At 41.1% G+C, this 16,223-nt stretch overlaps 1 protein-coding gene across 1 annotated transcript in view; it reads right to left on the bottom strand.

The window, feature by feature from the left end:
- The window catches only part of LOC127639434 (receptor-type tyrosine-protein phosphatase S-like), a 191,540-nt gene that overhangs the window by 130,925 nt on the left and 44,392 nt on the right, over positions 1-16,223 (bottom strand). Inside the window, exon 3 of the mRNA XM_052121448.1 lies at positions 12,760-12,937. Coding sequence (XP_051977408.1) covers positions 12,760-12,853 — 94 coding nt within the window. The 5' untranslated portion in view covers positions 12,854-12,937. The remainder of the gene's footprint in view (positions 1-12,759; positions 12,938-16,223) is intronic.

Here is a 16,223-nt window from a genome sequence, read left to right as displayed (position 1 = left end):
CGTTTATGATATTTTGTGTTCCACGGAAGAATGAAAGCCCAGCGGGCTTTAAAATATGCTACTATTAGAAAATAAAAGTGTCAAATTTTCCTCTCAAAACAGCAGTTCTCAGCTCACCAAATAATCATGCCGTCTGCGTCAACTCGCTCTTACTCTGCTTCAAGTTCTCGCTTTTTTCATCCATGGGGCAATAGGTCAAGCTTGGCACAACAAGACATGAGAAGATACTCTCTGGGGGAACATGCTAAAATCCAGAAAGCTACAAATATGAGGAGATGATCAAACGGCCAAGCAAGCACTGCAAATTAATTATTAACCGCCTGTGGGCAGGCATGCAAGCAGCCCCACTTGAATCTCCAGGTAAGGTTCCGGAGAGTCGAAAGGATAGAGCCCACGGTTTTCTTTTTTTTATTTTATTTAGAAGTTAAGAAAACTCAACTTTTAGAACACATATTCACCGAGCACACGGTTGCACAGGTTTATCCCTTCAGGTGGTATGAGTCATAATTGTTTGGTAAAGCAAAAAAATCCATCTAACATCATTCTTTGATCCATAAGCGTGATGGAACTGCACCCGTGAGGGTTTCAGAGAGTATGCACTCGTTTTGGAAGGCAAACATTGGAGATATGTGTATTTTATGGGAGCATTACTGGCTATTTACATCACAAGTGACCCCATATGAAAAATAAGTGCTAAAACCTGTTTAAGGTTTAGGTTTAACATGCTAGAGTTTTTGCATTGCAGCATTAGAATTGAACATTGCACATTAGAACTATGACAAATGCTGTCGATTGAGCCTAACTTGTATTGAACTTGGAATATTCCTTTAAGCATAATCAGTGTAGCATGCTCCGTCTTTTACGCGCCACCTGAAATATGAAAGAAATGTACAGTATGTAATAACAAATGAACATACAAAACAAACTGTAGATTTATCGATGTCTCTGACTCGAATGGGAAACCAAAGAGACATCTTAAGAGAATATATGTTTCCTATAACACCTACAATGTCATCATTCATCCTTTGCGTTGCATGCATTTTCCTTACAAAATGTAGATATGATTTACAGGTTTCATAGCATGAATTGTGTCAATTGCACTGTATGAATCCTTCAGTAAGTCTGAAAGATGTATGATGAGTAAAAAGAGAAAAATGTGTAAATGTTTTACCGTTTTTGGGTGCACAATCCCTTTAAGATAAGAAATTGGACAGATTAAAACGATAGCGATGTTTTGACTAGCACCCTATAACTTATAACCATTCTGTGCAACACCCAGCAGAGCGAAATTAGCCTGAGGCCACATACTCTCCCTGGCAGAGTATCAGCAAATTGGCCATGATGAAGGGCCAAATGCATTGCAATAGCAACTACAGGAGAGTAGACGGCTTGTGATGCAGTCCGTTATGGATTTTCAGACAGTATATTTTGACGTGAGCTCCTGAGATTAATAGATACGCTTTGATGGGCCTTGGTACTTCAGAAGACAAAGAGAATCACTCGCACAATTAACCTTTCCACTCGCTGAGAGTTACGTTTAACGTTTATATGCCAGAGCTTTTTGGTTTGCGCTGAATCCGTTTGCATCCAAACCAAATATTGCATCCAAACGATTGCACAAAAGCTATCCATTTTGGAAGTTGGAGTCGTAACTATCTATTTTATAATATACCATTATACTTCAATATTAGTTATTTACAGACAGGTGTAAAGTGGACGGTTTGCTCTGGTATGGCTGATTAAGGGTGCGTTCACACTTGTAGTTCGGTTCTCTTGAAAATGATTGGCATTTATTCCTGGTTCGCTAAGCGTTCACACAGGCATTTTTAACACTGAACCTAACAATACAAAACCAAAGGCATCAGGAAAAAGTCACGACCTGATTGGACAGCTTTTATGACGTATATTTTTGGACGGAACTTACCCAACATCCAAAACAATGCTGGCTGCTGGGCGAAATGCGCTTGTTGGATTTTTATATGTATATACTGTATATGGTGGTATTTTTACAAGCTGAGAACAAACGAAGAGCTAATATAATGTGTAAAGGAGTCAAAACAGCACCAGGAATTCCTCTGTTGCACACACAAACGAAGATATGCTGCAAGGACGACTGATGGGCGGTACCGACGCCTGTCCCAAACTGTAATAGGAAACATTAGATCCTATTAGATTAGATCCTATGATGAGAAGAACCAGGTATGCTTGAGGTCAGTATTAGGCAAATTACTTCCTGTTTTTGGTCCGTTTAGACCTCTTTGATCCATGTTGCGTTCATATATCAATCGAACCGCACCAGAGTTTGTTTGGAAGCGGACCGAGACCCACTTTTCAGGTGGCCTCGGTCCACTTGTTTGGTGCACACCAAGGTACGTGTGACAGCGTTCACACTTGTTCAAATTAACGGCGCTAACAGAGCAATCACACCAGAGTTCGTTTTAATCGAACCAAACCTGCCAAGTGTGAACACACCCTAAAAGTGCACCTATTTCATGATTCCTCCAATACGTGGCGACTAACCTCACCTTATCATTGCATTCACCAGAGTGTTCAAGAGTTTAAGTACTTCTGAAATTGAATTTTTGTACATTTGTGAAGATAAACACAGATACTAGGTTTAAAAGTTTATTGGCTGGGTCGCTTTAATGAGACCATATGGTAAACAGTCTTTCTTTTTGGATGGGCCACATGCATTATCTCTTTTCTGATATTTGATGTGCTCTCTCTTTCTATGAGTGCTGCAGGACCTGCAATCCAAAACACTTCCGATAACACATCCCTCCCTCTTCCATTTGGCGAGACTTTCTCGAGCTCCTATAATGGGTGGCTCGGGGTGACAGATGCGGTTAGATGACTAACACCATAATCAACGGTAAAAACCTTTCGGGGCTTATAAAAAGAGTTCCATTATGCAGAGAATTAGAAAAAATGTGGGTTCAAAATGGCAGCCCATCAGCACCATTTTAGGAGATGGGAGAGAGCATCACCTATCTTGTTCGGAAATAGCCACTTTCAACCGTTTATTGGGGTGTACATGAAGGAACATTTGGTGTCATACACAACTCGTCTCTGCAAGGGCCAATTACAGAGCAAAAGGATCCCCATACGAGATAATGTTCTAAGTGGCCGTAATTTAAGAAATCAGAGCAAACATCATGTTTGAAGAACTTTTAGCTAACGTTTACACACTAAACATAAATCATACAGGTCGGGCACCTGCTTTTCATATTAATAAGGACAGGTTTTGATGGGAATGTCTGTTTTAGTGGTTTTCGACCAGGGGAAATCAGAAAACAAGACGACGCTTGGAATTATGGGCTTTCTTTCGACATCTGTGACTGAAACAAAACAAAAAAAAAACACAAGTTTACACGCAGAGGAACATCGATTTATATATATATATATATCAGTCACGCTTCTGCACGGCTGAATCTGATGGTTTGTGGATAACTCATGGTTGTCTGTGATCATATCAGAGCAGATCTGACTAGCTACACAAGCAAGTAAGTCCCGACTGAGCAAGTAAGTAGCGTATCTGCTGACGGGCCTTTTATTTTTCGGTTTACGGATATGAAGTAATCAGCAAGCCTGACGTTTCCCACCAAAACTAACCTGATAACTTTGAATGCAAATCATTATTGTACAGTTAAGGTAAAAATATACCTCGGTTTTCCACGTACCGGTACATCACGGCACGTGTTACGCAGATTTCGTCATCAGCACAGGACATGCAGACAGTCCGCGCGCAACCTTGTTTTCTTGCACAAGTCTTTGGCATATGTGCCTGCCATTGACTGAGCATTTACTTCCATTGAGTTAATCACTTGACCGTGGAGACTACCTGCTGAGTTAAAGGCTTCGAATACTGAAAAAGCATATCAGGGGGGCCTGGGTATCTCAGCGAGTAAGGACGCTGACTACCACCCTTGGGTCATGAGTTCGAATCCAGGGCGTGCTGAGTGACTCCAGCCAGGTCTCCTAAGCAACCAAATTGGCCCGGTTGCTAGGTGGGTTGAGTCACGTTGGGTTAACCTCCTTGTGGTGTCTTATTCATTGTGAAACTGTGTTTTCTTAATGGCATGAATCACACTGAAGGTCTAGACTGTAAATGCACGGCCCGCCACTGGTAATAAACACATTTAATTCAAAAGCTAAACCACTAAAAATCAACATTTTGGCCAATGACAGGTGAAATGACCACATCAAGTGCGCCATTTGCGACAGGTTTAAATACAGTACAACCAAAACAGGACTGGAAAAGTCCTGCTGGACCTAGTCAGTCTAAGTCTACAGAGGTGGGGTGTCTATCAGAAAGGAAAAGGACTTTGTCTCAGGTTTAGCCACGTCCGCTTGAACACCGAGATTTGTGGCTCTGTGCTCGACTGAGTTCTCACATGCTCACATCCGCTGGTCTCAGCGGGCCTGTCTGCCTCCACCAACCGTGGATCATCCTTTCTCTTGGACTTCAACCCCCTTCCCTTCAGCCGTACAAAACCAAACTTGTCTAACGGTCAACAAATCACACTTCAAGCTCGCCCAGACTGGGCCATTGCTATGGAAACACACGCCCCTCTCTCGCCTGTGCAATTCTCTTCCTTGTGTTCATTTCTTTTTTTCCACGTCTTTTGCTCAGGGAACGGACTAATCTACTGCTGCGATGGCTAAGTCAGAGGCTGGAGAAGAATACGCAGTCCCACAAGGAAAGCACGTGGATGAACGACAAAAGGGGTAGAGAATGTTATAAAAGGAGACAACAAAAAAAACAATATGTTGTGCAATGTAAGGGGCAGTTCATACCGAATGCGTTGTTTTGCGCTAAAAAATGCTAGCTGATGGTAAATGGTAAATGGTCTGCACTTATATAGCGCTTTTTTAACCTTAAAGGTTACCAAACTATGACTATGTCATTTAAAACTAACACAGAAAGCATTTGTGTTTCTTCAGCATAATGAAGTCTTTACAATTCTTCTCAAGATCTGATTTAAAAAGAATAACCAAACTGGATACGGTGTTTGCACCCACAGAAAAGACAAATCAACAAAAACAACTGGATCTCTATAATATCTCATTTTCTTTCTAGACAGCAATGAGTTTCATTGTCTTTCATTCGTCTTTCCACAACTCCTCCATCATATCATTACAATTACCAGCAGTTCCAATAGCTTCAAATTAATCCCAATGAATCCGGGTTTTTTTCCGTAACCATCTGCAGAATGCACTGAGAAAATCTTTAGCAGGTGCAGAGTGAGGTCCATCGAGAGGTTTATGTAATTAAGTTTAACAATAAGGCCAATTTTGAAATAGCCAGCCACCAGAAGTCAAGGAAATTGCAACAATCTAATGTGATTTGCAGACTTCGTAGGCGATTGGTACTTGTTGACTGGCCACCTGAAATCGCTGAGGGCTCAAGAGGGCTAAAGAGGCCTGAAGAGGCCTAAAGAGAGGATGGCAAGGTTATGAAAATCTGAAAACGTCAGAGAATGTCAATCTTGTCCAGGGCTGGACTGGTAATCTGGCATACCAGGCATTTTCCTGGTGGGCCGACGCACTTTGGGGCCAATCAGGGGCGGACTGGCCATCGGGAGAACTGGGCCTGCCGTGGAACGGGGCCGATTGGGCCTCGATAAGTGGAAATGAGCTGCTGCGTAATGGGCCACAAAACGACACCGCGATATGCCAAATGGGGCAGCGATATGTAGAAAAGGACAACCCCCACTCAACAACTTTTGGGCCAGTTTCTATGTAAAATCCCAGACCGATTTCTCTTCCCACTCCACACATGATCTTGTCAACAAAAATAAGACTATGAGAATGCAAGATGTAAAAGGCAGATATATGGCAAAATACAGACGGGTAATAATCTGCAACTTCGGTTGATTTCATATAAAAGGTGTTTGGAATCTTTTAAGAAAAACGGACAGTCGCTATAAAGCGCAAATAATGCGTTCTGCTACTTTTTAAAAAGATGAAGTAATTTCTGCTCTAATAGCATCACCAAACCAAATTGCAGGAATGATGATTGTTTTCGAAACACTTCCGTGGTCTGCCACTGTTCAAAGCAAGCATGGGTAACTTTTGAAGTTTTTCATTCAGGGATTAGTCTTTTCAAGGCGAAGGTCGTTGAATGAGTTCTTCTGAGCGAATAATAATACCGTTAACCAATTATTCTTTCAATTGAAAAGGCCAAAAACCTTATATGCAGAAATGACTTATTCTGCTTGCAAATCAATCCATGATATAACCCAGCTACCTAGACACTTTGCTTTCAATCTATGTGCTCTATAATTCGTAATAAACCCCTTCTTGGTAGAGCGCCCGGCTTGTGAGGCCGGATCACGAAGGTGACATGCAATAATCATTTTTGACATTCAGTAAATCCGAGCCTGCTAATCTGTTGCGTGATTAATCTGAGCTGCTCAGGAAAGTGTGTTTGTGAGTGTGTGTCGACATATTACACAGCAGGTGGGGTTGATGTCGTCCTCCGGGGTGCCATCTGATGGTACAAATTAGCGACAAAAGATGCATGAGCAGATAAGCAGCAAAAGTTCACTCCCACAAAACAATGAAAATTCTGTACCAATTTACTCACAATCATATCGTTTCAAAGCGGTCTGACTTTCTTTAAGGACTGAGGCCGTGGAGCTCCAAAAATGACATTTTTTTCAAAGAGGAGAGAGCACGTGCACTCGAATGCATGGTTGCCCGTTTGCATAAATTATGACATAAGGTGAAAACATTTCCAATTTGTGCAAGTATAAATCTCTGATTGGGCTGGGGTGTTGCATCTATTATCTGGCAACGCTGAGCATATTCAAATCTTGTGGATGCACGATAAGTCCTAAAGCCAGATAAATGAAAGATCGACCCGCGGGCAGTAGTTTGCCCTGGTCTGCAATTGAAGGTGCTATAAGGTTCGTTTGAGGGGGCTTAGCACCCTCAAGCACCCCCCCGTAGAACCGAGCCTTGCAGACACTAGCTGTGAAGGAAATCACTCACTCGTGAGTTCATTCTCTTTATAGTGAAACCTACAGAACAGGGAACGATTTTTGACTGTTCTGAAGGGAACTATCCCGTTGATTATAGTCACCTGTGATTGACTATCTTTCGAGTGTGTGAGTTGATTCTCGTGAACGGGCTTGACAAGCAGAGGCCCCTCTTTTCCTATCCCAAAATGAATAGTGGGTTACCACAACCCATTTTACCACCTTTCCAAGCTACTTGTAGACAGTTTTTCATTCTATGACCCTGCTCGATTAAAACCTGGATTGTATCTGACAGCACATGACCGATACACTTTGGGGGTGATTAGGGGCGGAATCGAGCGGGCCGGTGTGTCGGCCGCGAAACAGGCCGTGATAAGCTAAAATGACCCGGCGTGTTATGCAGAATGGACCACAAAATGGTGCCGCGATATGCAGAAAAATCCTGGCCCGAGTTCTCGTCCCAGTCCAGCCCTGATCACGATGGATCGTATTTGTTAGGTAGAGAATTGTAATCGAATCGAATAGTAGTGAATCGTCGCACCCCTAGTAACCATGGTTTTGCTTTTGTTATATTATGGTAACCATAAATGTAGTAACCATGGTTAATTTTATGGTTACTGTGGTTTTACTAAAAATATCATGGTTAAACTATGGTTACATGTTCACTTGCATGAGGGAATGCCACCCTAAGGTAACATAATTGATTTCCGCAATCAGAACGTCTTTATACTTTCAATACCAGTTTGTTTGGTTTGGGTGTGACCTTTTCTAACCACATGACACCCGATATTTACCTCTCACCCTCCTGTCTTACTCCGAAAAACCTCCAACGGCCAGACACCCAGCGTCACAACTACGACCACACAAAGAAAACCTTTGCCATTTCAGGAAGCTTTGCACAACGCTTCAATGCTGTAGCGCCATTTCGCAATCTTCGCAAGTCTCAGCACCCAGCCTGTGCCCGCGCCCTTGCCAGCTCATCTCAACTTTGATTGACTCGGGTGGAAATTGACGAGAGCGATTTCAATAATTTATTTCTCCTTTGAAGCTTCCAAGTGAGAGATTTCAGAGTCCTGAGGAAACCTCTATACCCAGGACCTTGTCTCTTTAAAGTGAGCAGGGCTTGAATGTCCCTCATTAACTGGTTCGTGCGGCGCTGCATTTTCACCTCGTTAACGCATCTTGATTGCCAAAGTAAATCTCTGATCCTTCGTTTAAGCTCAGGACATAATCTGTCAGTAAATACGACAAGATGAGAGAGGTTCGTTCGGGTTGTTTCTTAAAGGAACAGTTCACCCCAAAACACAAAAGAAGAGAATGTGAACAAAAAGTCTAAATGTAGTTGATAAAATGCTCTGGAGTCATACAAGGGACAAGCCAAAATTAAAGTCGGTTAAGTTCACAGAAAATCTTGCCCTCTGCCGTAGCTCTCAAATCTTATTAGCATATTTTCAAGTATGAGGCATTTTAGCAAATAAATATGCAAAATTAGTAAAAAACAAAGAAACAAAAGGACTTGTGGTAGTGATTGGACATGAGATGGCTGGTGGACTTCAGGGCAAGATGCTGCTGACCATGGCAGCCATGCTTAAATCTGCCCCTGACTGTATGCGTTCATTGGACAGCACTTTTTCAACATTGATCTATTGTGAGGACAGAATATGTGTGCGCACGCTGAAAGCTAATCCTGTAAATGTGAAAGCGCTGGACCTATTTGCAAACCACACACACACACACACACACACACACACACAAACAAGCCCCCTAGCTTTATTACCACAGGCACAATTTATTCACAGATTTTTTTCTCTTTTTGATTAAAAATGTCTCCTCCACATGTTGATTTATGAGTGCAAGAAAGAGAGAGAGCAAAGGAGACCGAAAGGATGACATCATGCAATTGGCAACCACGCAGAGGTGACATCCACTCGCTGGGTGTGTGTGTGTGTGTGTGTGTGTGTGTGTGTGTCTACATAAAAGCCAGAGAGAGAGAGAGTGCACAGCTGTGTTAAAGGGTGACCACAAACCCACATGCACTGTGTGTGTGTGTGTGTGTGTGTGTGTGTGTGTGTCTCTGTGTGTGGCCCTGTACATCACCATTAAACATGTGTTTGTGTCAACAAAGAGAGGAGGTCGTCTTTAAAGTCAACATTTAATAACTGTATTCACTCTCTTAATGCTGCACATGCTATTTTTATCATCAAAGATCATTGCATGTTGTTCTAGAAAAAATTATTGTCTTCGTAATCTTTCATCAAACTTGATCCGCCTCTAAAAATGTTAAATGGTCTGCACTTATATAGCCCCTTTTCAACCTTAGCAGTATTCAAAGCGCTTTACACTGTGACTCATTCACCCATTCACACACACACTCATACACCAATGACCACAGAGCTGCCATGCAAGGCGCTAGTCTGCCATTGGGAGCAACTTGGGGTTCAGTGTAATAACCCTAAAAATAGCAGATGACCCGCTCTACCACCTGAGCCACAACCGCCCCAACTACTTTCCTTTTCCACTGACATCACCAAGGTCATATGGGCGGGGAAACTAATGCTAGCCAATAGCCAAAAAGCTATTTTGTCTTTTTTTTTTCTCAGGCTAATATAGTAAATAACGAAGTGTTTAAAATCTTGCCAATAGTTAACACAGTAATTTAAGCCATTTAAAAACAAGGGTTATGGCAACGATAGATTAGAAAAAAGAATGTCCCGTTTTACTTGGAAAAAACATCTTATTATGGAAGTAATGTGTGGATGTGTTGGAAAAGTTTTTTAATGTTGTCTTAAAGTTCACCTCGAAGAATAGCAAGCATGTCAGCCAGTTGTTATCGCAAAATAAATCCTGACAAGGTTTGCGTCTGAGTTCTGTTGGTTTTATTTTGTAATTAATGAACGTCTGACTGCTCATTATCATGCTCATTAAAAGACTTCCTTTTAAAAGACTAACTTTCAAATAACTGTATTATCTAATTATCTTGCAGAGATCACTGTGCGGTCTGATATGTGGATGTGCGGTTGTTCCTGTAGAAATATCAGACCACTAGATGGCGCCACTGACCAATCAGTAACACTCTAATAACTCTTAATACACATGTTCTTATAATGAAAGATTGTTGCACGTTGTTTCATAAAACTCTGAAACTACTTTTCCGCTGACATCACTACGGCCGCATGGGTGATGAAACAAACGCTAAGCAATAGCCAAAGCGTTATTTTGTTTTTTTGGTTTTTAATTGTTTATCTATTGTTTTAGGCTACAGTTGTAAGTAATCAAGCTTTAAAAAATTGACCCAACAGTTAACAGTAATTTAATGCAGTTAAAGTTTACGGCATTAATAGCAAATAATAACAGAATTTAATAAGAACCCCATTGGAATACATTTATATTTACGTATTTGGCAGACGCTTTTAACCAAAGCGACTTACAGAGCCCTTATTACAAGGACAATCCCCCCGGAGCAACCTGGAGTTAAGTGCCTTGCTCAAGGACACAATGGTGTTGGCTGTGGGGATCGAACCAGCAACCTTCTGATTACCAGTTATGTGCTTTAGCCCACTACGCCACCACCACTCTATGGAACATGTCAAATCATGGAAGGAAACTGGGCTATGAATGTTGTTTAATGATAACTTGAAGTGAAGTAAAGTGCACCTTCATTTTACATGAAGCGACCGTTGATTACTCGCAATGTGACAATGCACGCGACAGTTACAATTACTGGCTACTTACTGTCGTTTCACTGAATCTGATCTGATTTTAAACTGTTTACAAGCCAATCAATCCCCGATGGATATATTCAAGTCCCGTCCTACATGTTTTTCTCAATATCCTGTTTTACATGAATATACATCACATTATGGAAGTAAAATGGATTGCGAAGGTTGTTTCATGTTGACTTGAGTTTGCCTCAAAGCGCATTTATATGATAAATAAACACAAACAAACATCCAAAACGACTCATAAACAACTAAATCAGCTGGCTGCTCTGTACAACAACCTGAAGAGATGGTAATTAGACATCGGAGACTGTGAGAATCCAATGAATGACATCACAGCCAATCAGACGGCATCGTGCGGAGGGGGATGCAGGACTTGGTGGCCAGGGGTTTGAAGGAGGGCGGGAGAGGGAGGAGTGATTACAGCGCTGGGACTGAGGGAGATTATGTGCACGGACTAGTAAACATCCACCATAACATCGGCTCGCACACAAAGACAAGACGGAAGGATGGAGATGAGATGAATGGACTGATAACGAGAAATGTTACATACTATGCTTAGAAATAAATAGGCAGCACACAACAAAGAAATATCAAATGAGATATCTTAATAATAATATGACTAGTGTGTATAAATGTTCAGGCAGTGAGACACATACTAACTAACCATTCATTAGCTTTTCTCTTCTGGGCGGCCCTTTAAACTAACAGACTTAAGAATAGGCACACAAAGACGTGGCACGATCTCACTTTATCTCACTCTATCTCAACCCTGTGCATGAATTACACCTATTTCAGGCCCGAAAGCAGCAGGGGAGGCTTTCATGACTCGTTCGACACTCTCCTCTCTTTACTTCACTCAGTTCTTTGTTTTGTTTTCCTAATGCATCTCTAAACCCATCTTACGGGAGAAATGGTGCAGAACAAATCCCGACTTCAAGCCTTGAAATTTAAAAGACAGCGTGGCCCCCGGTCCTTCTGATGAAGAGATATATACGTGAAAGGAGAAGAAAGAGAGATGAAATAATCCAATAAACAGTGATCCCACGCTATACGTTTCTGTGTGTAGGGGGAGATTCGAAAGCAGACTGTATCTTATTGTCTTATGCATACAATTATGAAACACATCAGCACTTAAAAAACGACAAAGTTTAGGTTTAGTTCAAGTTTAGTTTTAGGGTGCGTTCACACTTGTAGATCGGTTCTCTTGGTCCTCTTGGACCAAAAATGAAAATGATTGGCATTTAGTCCTGGTTGGCTTAGCGTTCACACTGGCATTTTTAACACTGAACCTAACAATACAAAACCAAAGGCATCAGGGAAAAGTCACAACGTGATTGGACCGCTTTTATGACGTATATTTTTGGACGGAACTTTCCGAACATCCAAAACAATGCTGGCTGCTGGGCCAAATGCGCTTGTTGGATGTATATATGGTGGTATTTTTACCAGCTGAGAACAAACAAAGAGCTAATATAATGTGTAAAGGAGTCAAACAACGCCAGGAATTCCTCTGTTGTACACACAAACGAAGATATGCTGCAAGGACTTCGGTTCCGACGCCTGTCCCAAACTGCAATGGGCAACATGTGATCCTATGATGAGAAGAACCAGGTAAGCTTGAGGTCAGTATTAGGCAGATTACTTCCTGTTTTTGGTCCGTTTAGACGTCTTTGATCCATGTTGCGTATATGTTGCATATATCAATTGAACAGTACCAGAGTTCGTTTGGAAGCGGACCGAGACCCACTATCCAGGCGGTCTCGGTCCGCTTGTTTGTTGCGCACCAAGTTCGTGTGACAGCGTTCACACTTGTTCATATGAACCGCACTAACAGAGCAATCACACCAGAGTTCGTTTTAATCGAACCAAACCTGCCAAGTGTGAACACACCCTTAAATACGTAGTCCAATCCCAAACTCAAGCCATTGGTTGAGTCAATGGTTCTAGACTCGAACAAAACGAATGCAATTCCATTTTATGCCACTAGAGGCGCAACAATTACACACTTCACTTTTAAACTTAAGTCTTAAACTTAGTGTTAAGTTTGTGCTTACATAAGGCCAGTGATCCGGTAAGCAGCGGAGAGAGCAGCAGGGCGCTCAGGGAGAGCAAGGTGGACAGGTAGGGCAGGTGGCCGGTTGGCATCATTTTGCAGATGACCTTTGACCTGTCTGGAGAGCCACGGCCCCACAGGCTGAAGACAAGCAGTCGGCACGCTGGAAGTTTGGCACTCTGGAGAAGATACAGAAGAAATGACTATGAGTAATGATGTTAACAGACAGGCAACATAAACAGACAGTATGTTAACGTTGTATCACCAGTCAACCATCAAGTATATTCAGGGTTCTCACATTTTTTGAACAATGTGTGACTTTTCCATTCATTTGTGATCATTGTATGAGTTTATTTTGTCTTTTTTTTCTAATTCAAACCGATTCGGTAATGAGTCGTTCATTATAATAAGTGAATTGGTTCGCCAGATTTATTAAAACCGTCTCAAAAGAATGATTTGTTAACAAATCAGACATCACAATGGCTTGCAAGCAAGTTTTAATGAAGATTTATGCAAGCATCATTTCTCAATATATATATATATATATATATATATATATATATATATATATATAGATCTACATTTTGGAGCATAGCTTAACTGAAAATGAATGCAATAGTTAACATAAACTAACAATGAAGAAAATATTATATTAAATATATTATATATTCTATAATATATACATACATTTTATAATATATGTAATAACTATATTAGTTATTTTATTACTAATATACAAAATATGTACTAATAAATATTTACATTAAAAGTTAAATACGTTAACATTAGTTAATAAGCTAACAAGAACTAAAAATCAATATAAATGCATTATGTATTAACTAATGTTAACATATAGAAACTCATTGTACATATTTAATAATATATGTAATATAGTAATTTATTAAAATACACTAAACATATACTAATCCATTTGAACTTTAAAAGTTGAGTATGTTAACATTAGTGTGGCGAGGAGGAGAGCCCGATTGGGCTGATCAACCCGAATGGGGGCTGGTCCGGGATAAGCCGTGACTATGCACGCCCGGCCCCCAATCGGGCTGATCAGCCAAAGAGAGGGATAAGTGCAATGGGATGTGGCAGTTAGAGAGAGAGAGAGAGCCACACGGAGCTGCCGTGTGCGTGTTTGTGTTTTGTTTCATTAAATATTATTTTGACCGTTCAGCCGGTTCCCGCCTCCGCCGTTCCCATTTTTAACCTCGTTACAATTAGTTAATGAGCTAACATGACCTAATATTCAATTATAACATCTTCAAAAATGCCTCGTGAATTAAACAATGTTAACACATGGAAACTTATTGTATAGTGTACTTTTCCATGACTTTTCCAGGCCAATTTTACATTGACTGATATTTCCAGGTTTTCCATGACCATAGAAACCCTATACATCAACACATTTTACCACAATGCTTCTCGAACCATTCGTACAGTTTTTGTTCAGCCTGTTCGAACGCTCTCAGACTCCCAATTAACCCTTTTACACAACTCATAATTAGTCAGGCTTTATCACTCAATCTCACCCTTACATACTTATCCGCCCATCTTGTAATTACACAGAGGCTCCTCAATATTTCACGCGCCGTCTTTTTGTTTTAGCCAAATTGCGATTAATGCTCTCATCGCCTCCGGAGTCGACAGTGTGTTGCTACGTTTCCGACACACGCAGGGCGGAAACCCAGCGAACGCTCTTGTACCCCGTTTAATTAAAGGTGGCACGAACATCAGATGGCAAGATGGCAAGAGGCACGCAAACACGTGTAGTTGATTTCGGAGCATGCAGTCGGGTTGAGTATGAAAGAGATGTTGACATGCAGTATTAAAACTCATTCAAGAGTGATAGCGTCTTCTTTTGATGAACCTTTAGGCCTGTGTGACTCAAAGGAGAGCTTTTTCAGAGAGTCTAGGAGGATGGTAGAAACCCAATGATGCTGAATTTGATCTTTTGCTTTAGAAGACATGCAATATGATGCACAAGCCACATGGACTACTTTTATGACCCTTTTGGGCTCTTTTTTACTCTTGAAGTCTGAGACACTTCAAATTTTAATAATCTGCCTATTAAGACAGATTCCCTTCTGAGATTACACCTCAATACAAGGATGCACCTACATACTGGAACACCACATGTACACACACACACACACATTTCAGTCTGCACCTTCATGCAAGTTTAAAGCAGTGTGTGTGTTGTTTCCAGAAAGCCTGGAAGTCATAATGTGGGAGTGACAAGTTGGTGACAGCTGGCATGTCAGCTGGGGGTTTCCTTTCAACCTGCAGGGCGACACTTGAAATTCCGCCCCATATACTGTAAACAAACGAAAACATCAGTCGAGAGGTTCCAGAACCAGTCGGCCAGAGTGGGCACAGCATGCCCAGAAGAGAGGAGGAATATGTCTGCCTTGATTTATGGAGATCCTCTACCTAGGCCGAGAAAAGCGAGACTCAAAAAGCAGCTTCCATTCACAAGTGTGGGTGTTTAAATGCTGTTTCTGAATCAGTGTGAACGAAGGCGTGTTCAAAACGAGTGAGGAATTTTCACCGTGACAAGAGCGAAACAAAAAAAGAATTTGGGCGTTAAAAAATTCTCACTTCAAATTTGTCACATCGCTAAAACCAAACAATTCATCCCTTCACACAGTGAACAAGTGCGAAAATTGGCCCAATGACGATGCGACTGTTTTTCCGTAGACGACTTTAGTTTGTTCCGCAGAAACGACCTGACCAATGAGATATAAGCTTTTAGGCCTCGTATTCATCAGAGGTTGACAAAAATGTTATATTCACGATGTAAATAGCTTTAATGCAGAATTTTGTCTTAGACTCATGTCGCTGAAACCACACAATGCCCCCCTCTACACCAAGAGCGAAAACTCGCCCAATGACGATACAACGGTTTTTTGTATCTAGTGGGTCGACTCATTTTTGTACATTTAACTGTTGCAAAAACTAACAGACTAACTTAATAAGCTTTTGAGCCTTGAATTTGTCAGAGGCTGTAAACATGGAGTAAACAGCTTTAACACAGAGGTTCATCTGTGACTCAAACACCAAACAATGCAGACCTCCACATTGTGAAAATTCGCCCAATGATGATGCGACCCTTTTTGCGTCTCATAAGTCATTTTTTTTTATTTCTGTGTTTGTTCATCAATAAACTCGCAGACCAATAAGATACCAGATACCTTGCATTCATCAGAGGTTGACAAAAATGTAGCACATTCGCAGTGTAAATATCTTTAAAGCAAAATTTCGTCAACGACTAAACGCGGTTTAAATGATTCATTCACCCAAAAATTTAAATTCTCTCATTATTCACGTATCCTGATGCCATCCCAGATGTGTACGACTGTCTTTCTTCAGCAGGACACAATTTGATGGTCCAAAAGGCAAATTTAGGCAGCATAAATGTAATCGACACAACTCTAGTCAATCAATTGATTGCAAATG

Source organism: Xyrauchen texanus, chromosome 48 (assembly GCF_025860055.1).
Source record: "Xyrauchen texanus isolate HMW12.3.18 chromosome 48, RBS_HiC_50CHRs, whole genome shotgun sequence".
Taxonomy (NCBI): Eukaryota; Metazoa; Chordata; class Actinopteri; order Cypriniformes; family Catostomidae; genus Xyrauchen; species Xyrauchen texanus.
Note: the sequence above shows the minus strand (reverse complement) of the source record. Positions and strands in the feature narration are given on the sequence as shown.